Source organism: Protobothrops mucrosquamatus, unplaced genomic scaffold (assembly GCF_001527695.2).
Source record: "Protobothrops mucrosquamatus isolate PMUCROS unplaced genomic scaffold, P.Mucros_1.0 scaffold_149, whole genome shotgun sequence".
NCBI lineage: Eukaryota > Metazoa > Chordata > Lepidosauria > Squamata > Viperidae > Protobothrops > Protobothrops mucrosquamatus.
In genome coordinates this window covers 1,340,368-1,355,248 of record NW_015386225.1, presented here as the reverse complement: position 1 = coordinate 1,355,248, position 14,881 = coordinate 1,340,368, and the positions used below count along the sequence as shown (strand labels likewise).

The following is a 14,881-nucleotide window of genomic DNA, read 5'->3' as shown; positions in this document are numbered from 1 at the left end:
TTAACAATCCTGCCTTTCCTCTTGGCAGTTTAGCTCCTGTCTTTCTCTTTTCCAATAGGTTTTTCTGTCTCCTCCTAACTGCACCATCCCACTGGCAACCAGTTGCAGAGCCATGGGAAAGATCCGGTTCTCTGCTTCTTTGATCTTTGCAGATAAGGCCTCCTGTGGATCTTCTGCCTTTGTATATGCCGGCTCTTGTACAATTATTGCTTCAGGACCGGTCTCCTCCTGAAAGAAAGAGAAGGGAAAACACCCCTTATCCAGAAACTTACTAGCAAGGTTAACGTGAAAGAGAAATAGCTAAAAACAGAGCAGTAACTTGTTTACTTTAATTGTATGAACAATAGAATTGTTCACTAAGATATGAGACAATGAATTATCAGAACATTTGGAAATGGGATAAGGGTACAGTAAAAGAATATTTTATTTAGATAGTGTGTGAAGAATTTTGGTCACGCATGAAATCAAGACAATATTCCTCATCCAATATATTAGAGTAGCCAGAGCAAAATACTACCTTCCCTACTAACAAGAGTAGGTGGAATTGTAGTCCAATGCATCTAAAGAATATTTAATTATAGATAGTTGCATCAGAGGTAGATGCTATAAAATTAATTACCATAAAAGTTCAATGAAATATGGACAGAGGAGGTATAACATAATTTGGAATGTTTGAGTTGATTTCTTTACACAAAAGTAGAGGAATAACAATATTCCATAGCCTCAATTTCTACAAAAGGATTTCCCAAATCTTGGTAGATATTATTTTATTAATGAAATCACAGTAAACATCAAACAGATAAGCCATGCTAGTTGTGAACATAATAATTATTACCTACCAATATATAGAACACAGAAAATGTCTTTATTGCCAATCCAGAAAAACATACTTACAAGTACAAAATGCACAGTACAGCCAACAATTTTGTCTATAGATGGATGTGCTTGATTGTAGGTGTTAATTCTCTTAGTTGATGGTGAAATGGATGGGTAAGTTCCCAACATCTTTCCTACAATTAATAATCATATTGGGAATTATCAAATAGTATGGACATAGAAGACACAAACAGATAATTAATTTAAATGTTTTAGATTATACATCTAAAACTTGTTTGCTAATAGAAAGGGTTGTCATATATGCCAAACTTTCAACAGTAAATATCTCTTCTGAGTAGTAATGAGGAATAACAGCAGTAGAAATAGCAATAGCAGTTAGACTTATATACTGCTCCATAATGCTTTACAGCACTCTCTGAGTGGTTTAAAAATATCAGCCTATAGTCCCCAACAATCTGGGTCCTCATTTTACTGACCTTGGGAGAATGGAAGGCTGAGTCAACCTCGAGCTTGTCAGGATTGAACTCCAGACTGTGGGCAGAGTTAGCCTGCAATACTGCATTCTAACCACTGTGCCCACAGCTCAATGAATATGCCAAATTCAAATTCCAAAGCAGATTTATGCCCAAGGCCCCTCTTCGTTCACATTTTAAACGTTTAAATTTTAATTTTAAAGTCATATAATATGTAGTGGCAAGTTGGCCTACTCATTGCAACACAACACCTATAACCCTGTAAAATGCAGAAATATGGTGGATTTTTATGTACAGGCAGAAATGGGATGTTATGTGATTGCGTGCAAAAGGTGGTGAATGTATCTGAGAGAACAGATGGTCCTGCGTTGTTTAAGGGAGTGATGATCCAATCTCTCCTCAAGGAGCCATCACCAGACACAACCATGCTGAATAATTTCTGCCTATCTCCAACATTTCTTTTACATGATCTGCACTGATTACTAGTGAGTTTCTGGGTGCAATTCAAGATATTGGTTCTCACTTACAAAATTCTCCATGGCTCAGGGCCAGGTTACTTGTGGAATTATCTACCTCCAGTTATGTTTCCTTATCTGGCAGCATCTGAAAGGTTGGTATACTAGATTCTTTTGTTTAGGCAATATCATCTGACAAGATCCAATAGAAATGCCTTCTCTATTGCTGGCCTTTGCCTTTGGAACAGCATCTGCCCAGATTTTGTTGGCCCTAACCCTGCGTGCCTTTGAAAAGTACTGAAGACCTAGCTCTTTCTCCACTCACTGATCCTGCCAAATGAATTTTCCTGAAACTTTATGTCCTCGTGTCTTTGTATTTGTTTTTCTCTACTTGTTTATTATATTGTTTTGCATGACTCTACTGCTTTTGCTGATGAGGTATTCTACCCTGAGTCATGTGCTGATTCAATGATTTTATAAAATCATTATAAATAAATTAACAAATAAGAATAGATCCATTACTGTTAACAATAATACTTCATCTAACTTGCTTACCATACCATTTCCTAAGGAAGTTACTAGACAAAATTCTCATAAATCCAGATAGACAAATCAATTCAATAGAGAATTCTTCAAGGACACTGTCAATTGTGCCTTCATATTCTGATCTGCTTCCATACAGTTTATGATCAATTACCTGCAATAGTTAAGAGGAAATTAGAGAGGGCAAAACCTCGTAAATGTTTGGGTGAACACTGAAAACAATTCTCTTAACAGTCACCAATATATATCTGAAAGCATTTAGGTGGATATACAACATCTACCAAGTACAATCTGTGAGGTTTCAAGATTCAAAGTTAAATATACATTGCACTTCATTCCCACTTTTTGCATTGGATAAGTTCTTTTTCCCATTTATTGGGTCTCCATACTGCAACTCTTATTGAAAAACAATGTGTGTTATAATTCAAATAACAGACAATTGTGCAGATCGTTTTCAAGCAATTCATCACTTGGAAGAAGGATACTACAGCTAACTAACTCCCAGACAAATTGCATTTCAGGAGGAGTGCCACCTCTAGCCCACCAAACAGAGAGGGTAAGAAGAGATCTCTTTGTTATTACCTATGTCATACTTAAAGAGAGAAAATATAACCATGTAGTACCATGGTCAAAAAGATATACAGTGTATCTACAATCAATTTATTGAACTTTACAGATGCTTAATGATACTAATCACTGAAGTCAGTCTTGGAAAAGTCATCTCCACCCCCATGGCTGCAATGTATTTCCATTCTTAGAAGTATAGTGTGGTGCCATATTTTTCACTTCACTTGTTTGCTTCTTTTCCTACTTATCTATTTGAACTTGGACTTCTCCCAATGTGGAAAAAGTGACAGAAAGCTAAGTAGATGACTCTTCTACTACACCAGCAGCACCTTGCAAGGAGGCAGACATACCCTAAGAAGAATTCCTTGGCAATTGATGCAAGGACAAATTTACAGTCAAAACAAAGTAAAATTAAATTACAAGTTGGAAATATTTGCACTCTGCAGGGGACTTTGGTATAAACCATCCAGAAGATGCTATGCTCCATTTGATCAGCTGGGGATGTCATTTGCTACTCTGGAGGGGTCTCTGGCAAGAGAATGGGCATGTATTTGACTAATATTTCCCTCATATTTATTTCTGTACTTTAAATCTTGTGGTAATTAAGCTGTTGTTGCATTGACTGCACTCTCTAGTTGTGGTTGTCTTATAGTATATAGACTATACATAATATATATATAGACTCTGTACTCTCTATGTATTCTCATTCCTGTAATCTTTAACTGGGTGAAACAGTACATCATATGGCAATTATTTTTGAACCAAGGTACCTCAAATGGACTAATTTACACAATGTGTCCAAAATCTGGGACCCATTATTCCTGTAGAATTGAAATTTGGCAAATTTGGAAATATTCATATGACATAGAATTATCATATAGTATTTTATGACAAACACAAAATATCATATAATATTTCATGTGCTGATGCCTGATTAGTACTATTCAGCTCAAGGTAGGCTATTTTCAAGGCAGATATACATATCTATGAATCTGGAATTGGATAACTCACCGTGGCCAACTTGCTGTAGGACAACTCGCTATGGCCAACTCGCCGCAGGACAACTCACCATGGGACAAGTCAACAATTCAATTTAATTATTTCAATAATTTAAAAATTATTTTAATTTTTATCATTCGCATTTCATTTTATCCCTCCTTTTGCATCTTTAATGATTCTATTTCACCATTTCTTTGATATTAGTGTAACTCTTGTCCCGCGGTGAGTTGGCTGCAGCAAGTTGGTTGTTATGAGTTGTCCTAGGCTCCTCTGAATCTATCCTAACTTTTCCAGTGAAGGTAATACATGAGAAGTTCTGTCATTGTTGAAGGCAGTATCTGTGAAAGGATGATCCAATGTGTCACAGGTTGTCTACTTGCCTCTAAATATTAGAAGAAGTTAGGGCCTCTTGGCTTGGACGGCCACCAGTCACAAGGCACACTTGGGCTATAGTGATATTATAGCCTTTACTAAATATGTGTGAAGGCAGTGTGAGTGTTTTGCTAGTAGGCTTAGAGATGTATTCTAAATAAATATTAGATTACTAGCTGTACCCGGCCATGCGCTACTGTGGCTCAGACTGGTTAGCGTGTGTTGTTTTACGTCCAACAGATGGCGCTGTTTTTCAAAAAAAGCATGTTTTTACCTGTCACAGGTGTGACATCTATATAATAGTAGGTATATAAAAACACGCGCATATTCGAACGCAATGTTGTGTCAAAATTTCAAAGCAATCGGTGAAGAACTTTCGGAGATTTAAGATTTTGAACAAACGAACATTTACATTTTTATTTATATAGATATCTTAACCTGGAACTAAATGTACATTAATGAATTGGGTCATGTGGCCCCTTTTTATTTGTGGAGCATCCAAAATAATGAATGTAATTTTTTTAGAATGTACATTACAATAAGTAACTCATCAATTAATGTCAAAACCAGACTGAAAGCAGTAATTCAGAAAAGGGAAAAAATATCATAACAAGAAACAATGTAAATCAGATAGCTACAAAGCTTCCTTGCACATCGCAACCTGAAAGCTGAGTTGTTTTCTTAGGTGAGTGAAAACAATAAAAAGTATTTACTCTGGTTGGGATCCCAGTCAAGGTTGCATTCCTTAGTTCTTCCACCCCAGATCTGCTGGCAATTACTAGGACTACCTGAGAGCAACTTGCAGGCTCTTTTGCATATGACAGGAGTGCTGAAAGGCTTGTACCTCAAAATAAAAGAAAAACATGCAAAATGCATCAAAACTCCATCCTGAAATGCTGAAAATGACAATTTCTTGAGACAAGCAAAAGAAATGCCCCATTAATAATGCAGTGTCTATTTACTTATTTATTCATTTATTTAACACATTTATATGGCCACTCATAACCAAATTTGGATGGATCAAATTCAAAAATTAAAACAACACATAAAATCATATTAAAACTATCAAACTAAGCAGATTAAAGCATTGAAAAAAACAAAGGCCTGGCAACAAGTCAAACATCTAATGTGCAATTATCTGATCTTATCTCAGTACTTGGAGAAAAAGACAGATCTTCAAAGCTTTATAAAAGGTTCAGAGGATGGAGGTCTGCAGAATTTCAGGGGCAGTGTGTTCCATAGGGCAGGGACATGCTTCCTAGTTCCCCTCAGATGGCAATATTTAGTGAAAGGGGCTAGGAATATAAACTCCTTGACACTTTCTGAGCTTGGTTGTTTCATTACTCAAACTAGGTACCGTCATCGGTTTTAGCATCATCTAGCACTAATGATGTTACCTAATTTGGGTAACGAAACATCTGCAAGAAAACAACCAAGCTCAGAGAGCACCAAAGACCTCTCATTTCAACCCTGAGCTAGAAATATTCTCCTTTATTGGGACTAGGAATGTACCCATCTTATCTCACCTAATAAGATTGGCAGAGGTCCTTAGGAAAAGGCGATCCACATTGTGTAATTGGGGGCTCAAAACAAGAAAGGCTTATTCTGACATTCAGACAGAAAATATAAGTTCATATTTTCCTTTCTTTTATTATGAAAGGTTTCTTGATCATTTAATAGACTGAAGCCTATTAAAAAAAATTCTCATCTGAAAACGTTTAAAAATGACACAGCATAGCATAGCATAATTAAATTCAAATGATTACTTTAACATTGTTTCCTTTCTATCTTATTTGCCTATTAAGTTTAGAAATCTACTGAAGCATGTTTCTCAACCCCAACCTACCCATTTGGAGAAAACTCCATCGCTCTCGTGGATTAAATGTACCATTCATGGATTTTAAGTAAGTGAGCTCAGTTGTGTTCATTGGGATGTACTGCAAGGTGGTATTGCATCCTTAGGCAGCCTAAGAATCTGAAGGTTTCACATTCTGTTCAGTTATATAAATCCAACTGAAAAAGCTTTCCTCTCAAACCACAGTGCCATTCTGCTTTCTTTAGGAATTTTATTCCTAAAATCTGAAGATGCTTCCAGTTGCCATTAAAGATATTCAATGGATTTGAACAATTAGTTTAATGGAAAATTTGGATATTGAAAGTTCTACTTAATTTTCAATTTGATCCAAAGCATAACTACTAGAAATGCGATAACTTTTCACAAATTTTAAGAAAGAAGCTTCAAGCAGATATGGAAAGTACAGACAAGCGACTTCAACTATAAGACATGGCATGCATTAAATATACAGTGCGATATTAGTAACTACAGAAAATAATTGTATGGTTACCTGTTCCAGAAATAAGAACGGCTACTTTAACTTTATCTTTTCTGTGTATGATCTGAGGTTGATTGTCTGCATTTGAAACATCCTTCAAAAATGGCCATTTATTTTTTAGCAGGACTTCAGAGAGATTCTTGATTTCTACCTGGGGATACCCTGAAGACATATATGCTAAAAATATAGTAACTACAAGCATTACATTCAAAATTCAGTTAAATTTGGCTTTTTCCAGATGTTTTGAACTAATTACTAAAAGGATAAACTTTCCTGTAATTATACTATCGAATAGAAATCTCTTACACTTCACCTGATTCTTATTCCTAAACTGATACTCTGTATTTTTATGCATGCCACAAAAAGATTCAAAAGTAGTCATTAGTAAAGTGTACTGCACAGCATCTTTCTCACTAAGGCCAGCGTTTTTATTACATAGACAGGGATAGGAAACCTTAACATCTTCTGAAATTTAGTTCTAAGGCAACCCCAATTAGAATGGTTAATGTCTAGAGCAGACATGTCAAACTCGCGACGTCATGTGACATCGTGCAACGTATCGGAGCTTTTTACCCATTGCCAGCATTAGGGTGGGCGCAATTTCCTGGTGATGCGTCCGGCCCGTGGGCCGGCAGTTTGACACCCCTGGTCTAGAGCAGGGCTTTTCAACCAGTGGTACGGGTACCCCCTGTGGTACATTGACACCTGGCAGGTGGTACGTGACCATCCTAGAAAAGTGGTAGTGGGGGAAGGGAATGAGCTGAACCGGTGGCAGCACCACACAAGCCTGAGCGAGAGATGGCTGGACCTGCAGGGCTGTCAGGGCTCAGCGGAAGCGCCAGGATCAGTGCCGCTTTCCAGCTGATTGGCGCTTCTTCGGGGCTGTCAGGGCTCAGTGGAAGCACCAGGATCAGCGCCAGGCTCCAGCTGGAGCTCGGCACTGATCCTGGTGCTTCTGAGCCCAGAAGAAGCACCGATCAGCTGGAATGTTGCAGCATCTCCAGAGTCTTGTGATTTACATTCAGATGCCTGACAACTGATTCATATTTATGACGGTTACAGTGTCCCAGGGTCATGTGAAGTGATCAAAACCTGCTGCAACCACCCAGCAGACAGTGGGAATAAAAACCAAATACCCCCCCACCCTGCCCCCACGGCCAATCCTCAACAGAAATGCTCACAACGATGAAAACCTCGGACAGGAGGAAGAGCGCTGCCGGGCGGGCAGGCTGTGGCTTGGGGGGGCACTTTTTTTAGTGCCATTGTAACTTCGAACAGTCACTAACCAAACTGTTGTAAGTCGAGGACTACCTGTACTTTATCACTTTTTTCCTTTTTTGGGGGGGGTCATCAAGTTTTTGACACCTTGCTAGGTGACTGGTGGTACTCGGATGTTGCCATATCCTAAAAGTGGTACAATGGGTGAAAAGGTTGAAAAGCCCTGGTCTAGAGAGTATGGGAGTTGTAACCCAAAACATCTGGAGATCAACAGGTTACTTAACACAAGTTACCAAACATCCATAAAGGTTAGGGCACAATTTATACAACCTTAGAGAAGATACCAAAATCAGTTTGTCTACTTTGACTACAATACTTCCTAATTAATTTATATACTGTAATAGTGCACTGGAGAAAGGTTTTATGTGCATTTTGAGAATCCATTCAAGAAGACAACGCACAGTTATACTTCTCATAATGAATACTGCATACTGAAACTGAGACTTGGAACCCTTGTTCTTATGTCTATATGGATAGAAGTAAAATTATAACAGGGCATGAAATTACTAAGAATAGTTCTGAGAAGAATATGAATTTGTATTTCGCTTTCTCCTTGAACTGGAGCTAAATGTTGATCTACAGTCTTTATTAAAACAAACTCAGCACTGTATACTTGCTTGAAAATCCATAAGGTAAATTTGAAATTGTTTTGGTTCTTAGATTGGTTATAACTCTTTTCCGAAATCTGATGGATTTTCAGAAGTCTTTCATAAATACTGATATAGCTGCAGAAACCTAACACAGATTATTCAAAACCAAGTAGAGATCTTTCCACACTTTAATTGGTTTCAATAAGAAGATAAAGTTGTTCTTATACATGCTTAGTCAATTAAATAACCTGCAGTTCGGTGGACAACTTTTCCAATCACCCATGCGTCCTCATGTGTCTGGACATCCTTCAGCACCTGCTTGGCAGCTTCTCTCTGGACTACTAAAACAGCACCAATCCCACAGTTGAATATTTGCACCATCTCCTCTTCTGAGAGGTTTCCTTCCTCTTGGAGCCAGGAGAAAATTGATGGAATCTTCCACTCACAGGTATCTAAAAAGCAGATGATTTGTAAAGGACAACCCAGTTCTTACACAGCAGTGCAAATATAGATTATATTTTGTTCCCTTTAACAATCACAACCCAGATTAATCTTATGATTTGCAAAGGGAAAAAAAGAAACATACAGACAGCTGAGAATATGATTGAGACAAATGTGATTGGAGACCCCAGGATCAAAATGAATGGCCCTTTGATCTTCAGTATCGTCCCAAGTGTCATAGATGTTTTCTTGGGGTCTTCAAGAATCTATGCTCCAATTATCATTTTTTTGTTTACATATTTAAATCATTTTAAAAAAAAATGATAAGCATGTTTCAATGCAAAATACTTGTCAGTAGTATCATCTTTCTTTACAAAAGTACCTTTGGTCATCAAATGGGCCTTATACACTTTTTTAGAAAATAAAAATGATGAATGGGCTTGTTTGGAAGTAAACCATACTACTAGAAGAAAAGATAAAAACAAGCAGAGGAAATCCAGATGACAGAAGTAGTAATTATCCAGTGAGAAAGCATCAATTTATCAGATTGCTATCTTCTTTTGGCATCCATTTTGTAAATAGGTAACCTTTCTACAAAGGCTGCTGGAATTGGGTATGTCTAGTAGCTTAATGAAGAGAAGGACGAGGGGGGACATGATAGCAGTATTCCAATATCTCAGGGGCTGCTACAAAGAAGAGGGAGTCAAGCTATTTTCCAAGGCGCCTGAAGGCAGGACAAGAAGCAACGGATGGAAACTAACCAAAGAGAGAAGCAACCTAGAACTAAGGAGAAACTTCCTGACAGTTAGAACAATTAACCAATGGAACAACCTGCCTCCAGAAGTGGTGAATGCTCCAACACTGGAAGTTTTTAAGAAGAGACTGGACAGCCATTTGTCTGAAATGGGATAGGGTTTCCTGCCTGAGCAGGGGGTTGGACTAGATGACCTCCAAGGTCCCTTCCAACTTTATAATAATAATAATAATAATAATAATAATAATAATAATAATAATAATAATAATAATAATAATAATAATAATAATAATAATAATAATAATAATAATATAAAGTGCTCTCAAAATTCCAAATGTGCTTACCAGCCACTCAAAGTTGGGGATTCCTACGCAAGCTTTTCCTGTTAACTTCTAGACCAGAAATTAAAATCAAGCAGTTGATTTTTGAAATGACCAGAACCTTAAAGATCTATTCTTATATCCTTAGATTCCTATTCTCCTCTCAGAACAGTGTAGAAAATTTTGGAATTGATAGCATAAGAGACACTGAAACTTTCAGTCTCATTTCCTAAGGAAGTGGTTCTCTACCTAGTCCATCCTTTCTTTGATGAATTTACCACCTTCCAGGTTTTCTTTCTTTTCCATTCCACCAAGTTTATTATACAGTATATCATACATATAATCTATTTACATTATACTAAGGTGACCAATCGTCCTCCTTTTGGGAGGACAGTCCTTCTTTTGTACTCATTTAAGTAATAATTAATAGGCATGTAAGCATAATTACAATATAAAATGTTATTGTTACAAAAAAATTTTATTATGCATTTATCATATTATAGTGTATTCTGTATTCTTGCAATGAATAAAATGTTTTATTTATGATAATTTTTTTCTTCAATTTATTTGTGTCCTCCTTCTCATTGTAAAAAAGTTGGTCACCTTAATTATACATTATATTACACATGTCCACCAGAGGATATGCCTATATTAATTCTTTAGCAGATTTTTTTTCACCATCTTATTGGATTACAGTTGGTACAACATTCCAAGCTTTTTCTACTTACTCAAAACAACACTAAAGCGTTCAGGAAGGATATGGTAAAAACCACCCAACAATCCTCCATCAGCAATATGGATAAAGGCTTTTACATTTCCTGATCGGAGGACAGGAAGGAGGGCTCGGCTATAGATTTTGGTTGGAGTTAGCAACTGCTCTCCTATTAAGATACAAGGAAATTAATTTTAAGAAACAGAATATAGCATTTTTCTGCTTTTTAAGGAAACAAAATAAATTGAATTCCTAATCTCAAAGTATTCTAGGGATGAGCCTACATCGTCAGGATCAGAACATACAAAGAGTTGCAATTAATACAGTAAAACTATATAACAGTGTATATGTCTATGTCCCTTGCACGATACCTAATGACAGAAAATTATTTCTTTCCAAGAAAAGTGTGGAATAAAAAGTGGCAAGTGTTTACATGCCTAAAGTATGGTTGCCATATCCACCAGGAACTGGAGAGAAATAGTGTAGGGACGATGTTAAAAAAATCTTTCTCACAAGATCAAATCCTTGGTGATGAAGTCCTGAAGAAGCTATTCCAATCACAATATCTTCATTGACAATGTTCCCTTGCCGAGGAAACTTCATGCCTCGCTCCACAGCACCAACTGCAAAGCCAACCAGGTTGTATTCTCCAGCTGCACAAGTGGCAGGTATTTCATTAGTTTCTCTTCCTGGGAAAAAGGAAGGAATCAAACACAGTGCATCCTAAGAAAATCTAGAAACCACCATTCCATTGAAATCCAGTTTAAAATAGCACAGATTAGTAAAAGCCTCGACTTCTGATTTTATACGACCAACAACAAAATGTATTGTACTGATAAATGAATAAACTGTTGGGATGCTTCCAAAGCCCTTACACCCTTACACCCAACAGTGCCTCACAGTTTCAAACATCATTTTTGTAAAAGAAAAAAGCAAGCTAAATTCTTGTTAACCTCCATTCATGGAATGAGAAAACCACTGATAGTGTGGTTTGTGTCTCTCTCTGTGTGTATGTGTTTTCTTATCTGGAATAACCCTTAATGAGGACATTTGCCCTCGTGAATTTTGCCCTACACCAGAAGTACATTCACACCTGAAGATGAATTATTGTAATTGGCTGTGCTATATTGTAAAGGCCATTTTTTTATGGGCCAGAACTTCTATGTCATCCCTCTTCTTAGATTCTACACTGTACACTGTAGAATTACTATCTGTTCTTCCCCAAAAGCTACAGCAGTGATGGCGAACCTTTTAAGAGACCAAGTGCCCAAAGTGCAACCCTAAACCCACTTATGTATTGTCGGGTGGGCATGGCCCATTGGGTGGGCGTGGCCCATTGGGTGGGCATGGCCCATTGGGTGGGCGTGGCTGTGGTGGTAATGGCAGACTGGATGGGACTAAAAAGTTCAATCAATCAATTCCAACTTTGTGAGATCTTTTTTTTCCCCGCGAGAAATTGAAATTGATTGATTGATGAACCTTTGTGGTTTTTTTGCACACAGCGACAGAGGCCTAAAGCGAAAAGGTTTTATAAAACCCAGCTGAAGGCCTCGGACTGGGGCGACAGCGCGCATGCCCACAGAGAGGGCTCTGCATGCCACCTGTGGCACGCTTGACATAGGTTCGCCACCACGGAGCTACAGCATTCTTTTCCTGTGGCCTGTCTATAAACATTCCAAATAATGCCTTTCTTTTTCTCTTTTTCCAGTTGCTCTAGCAGTGGGCAACCATGAACAAAAGTATTGAAATGCTTAGTTGCAATAATGACAAAGTTTTTATCATAACATAACAAAAGAAGAATTATATCTTTGGTGCTAAGAAGTTCCCCATCGTATGAACAGCTCAGAATGCTTTGTCTGGCTGTTTTGTAAATGGACAAATGTGCATAACATGTACTGAAAATGTGCAGGAGAGGATCAATAACTGTTTGAATGAGGGCGATGAGATTGTTCTTCCTCCACGAGGAAAAGACACTGCTTGGCTGACTTTCCTATTGGCCCTGTATTGTCTCAATGTTTCAAGTTCAACAGAAATGAAATTCTTTCTAAGGGATTAGGGAACGGAAGTGGTAGGATGGAAGTGCTCTCAGATTCAGCCTTGCAACTGGAAATGAGTGCCACTAGGATTCAGGGAAGTAGTTTAAAAATTGATTTAAATGTGTTCATACCAAGGAAAGTACATCCTGCCAGTTTACAAGCTTCAGCTATCCCATCTGAGATAGCCTGAGTGAGCTGAGTCACACCAGCATCCAGTTTTCCAAATGCAAAATGGCCATGGAAGAAGAGAGGCTCAGCTCCTTGAACCAGCAAGTCATTGACGCATATAGCCACCAAGTCCTGACCAATCATGTCATGCTTATTGCACAACTGGGCAATCTGTTAAAAAGTCATACAAATTAGCCACACATTGTAATGTAAATAATTGTTCATACAAAATATTACTTCAATAAATTTTGATGGATCCAAAAACTCAGCTGAAAACCATCCAGTATTATTTGGCTAATAGGAAGCTTCCATCAGTGCAGCAGAAGAGTATACAGTAGTATAAGTTTTCCTCGTCTCTGATAAGAAAATATGTAGAAGGTTGCAGTGGAAGGGATAGTTCATGGTAAAAGTAAATCTGCTCTAAAGGAGTTGGGATTTTCAATAATTAAAGATAATACAATTATCTGATTCCGCAAGACTCATACAATTATAAGTAAAAGATAATCAATTGTATGAGTCTTGCGGAATCAGATGTTATCTTGCCAACAACCTAGTAAAAGCCAGAAAAAGCAATAGATATAAAAGCACCAAGGAAATCACAACTTTGAGAAAGAGAAACAAATAGCTAAGAAACTCCCCCACTCTTACATAAATTGCATTTAGTGCAGCCTTAAAGTTTGAAGATATTTTGTCCAGTAAAATTATCTCATCAATCCAGGAAAAAAGGAAACAGGAAGGGAAAAAGACAAAGGGACAAAAAAGACTTTACTGAAATATAAAGTGGACTGACTGCACATTGTCAGCATGATCAGTGTGCAAAAATATATAATGGAAAATATAAACAGAAGTTCAAAATAAACGAGCCAGTGATTTTTGTCTTTATGAGCAAGTCATTCCCTTCTGATGAGATTAGATCAAGTTTATATTTTTTAATCACATACTTATGTACAAGCAATCCAGTTTAAAAATGGACGTGCCTCCATTTACCTTAAGTTTTGTCCCAATGCCTTTAGCATGGGATACTAGAATGGGATCACGATAACCAGAGGCTCTCAAATCAAAGAAGGCTGGAATGATTGCATCATGCCCAGGGCAACCTGCAACCCATAAAAGTGTGAGACATTATAGACCATAACATTGCTTAAAACCACACTATTCTCCCTTTCAATTCATCATGCTTGTAGGAGGATGAGGATATAGGGGAGGGTTCTGGAGAAAGTGCACAAGTGGTTGAGATAGCACTCTGTAAGTTCTCGTATCAGATTCACATATGTACAAGGATCATTTTGCACTGCGTAATTTGGTGTAACAGGCATAAACTACAATATGTGCTGTACAGGAATCGATATAATTACCTGGGGGAAAAAATTGTATTCATGGTAATCTCTCTCTCTCTCTCTCTCTCTCTCTCCCTCCGTCTCTCTCTCTCTCTCTTCCCCCCCCCCCATTTTTTCTCTAGGATAACATTTACACAAATTCAATCTAAATATACAGAGGACAAAAAATTATATGAAATACAAAAAGAGCCGCAAGAATTGGATAAAATTATACATGGTACAAAAATAAAATTAATTAGCAATTTATACAAATACCTATTGAGATATAAAATGGAAGACGAGGTTGTCAAAGGCACAATGATTAGATGGGCAAAAAATTTCGGATATAATATAGAATTGGAGAAATGGGAAAAAATATGGGAAATAAACATAAAATTGACTATGTCAGCGGCATTCAAGGAAAACTAGTTGAAGATGTTTTACAGATGGCATCTTCCACCAGCAAAGCTTGCCAAGATGTTCCAGAACAATTCGCCAACATGTTGGAAATGTAAAAAAGTACATGGAACATATTATCATTTATGGTGGACATGCCCAGTTGCGAAAAAATACTGGACTAAAATAAGAAGATGGATCGAAGAAATAATAAACCAACCCGTAGACTGGAAACCAGAGATCTTTTTGCTGGGTATTTTAAACAGAAAATATAGTAAAGAAATAAGGTAT

At 37.3% G+C, this 14,881-nt stretch overlaps 1 protein-coding gene across 1 annotated transcript in view; it reads right to left on the bottom strand.

The window, feature by feature from the left end:
- LOC107290481 (trifunctional purine biosynthetic protein adenosine-3) overlaps positions 1-14,881 on the bottom strand; it is a 26,678-nt gene continuing 11,797 nt past the window's right edge. Inside the window, exons 12-21 of the mRNA XM_029284820.1 lie at positions 13,866-13,975; positions 12,842-13,049; positions 11,112-11,363; positions 10,691-10,843; positions 8,696-8,899; positions 6,592-6,741; positions 4,960-5,054; positions 2,321-2,462; positions 895-1,010; positions 1-228 (exon numbers count right to left, since the gene is read on the bottom strand). Of these exons, the coding sequence (XP_029140653.1) occupies positions 1-228; positions 895-1,010; positions 2,321-2,462; positions 4,960-5,054; positions 6,592-6,741; positions 8,696-8,899; positions 10,691-10,843; positions 11,112-11,363; positions 12,842-13,049; positions 13,866-13,975 (1,658 nt within the window). The remainder of the gene's footprint in view (positions 229-894; positions 1,011-2,320; positions 2,463-4,959; positions 5,055-6,591; positions 6,742-8,695; positions 8,900-10,690; positions 10,844-11,111; positions 11,364-12,841; positions 13,050-13,865; positions 13,976-14,881) is intronic.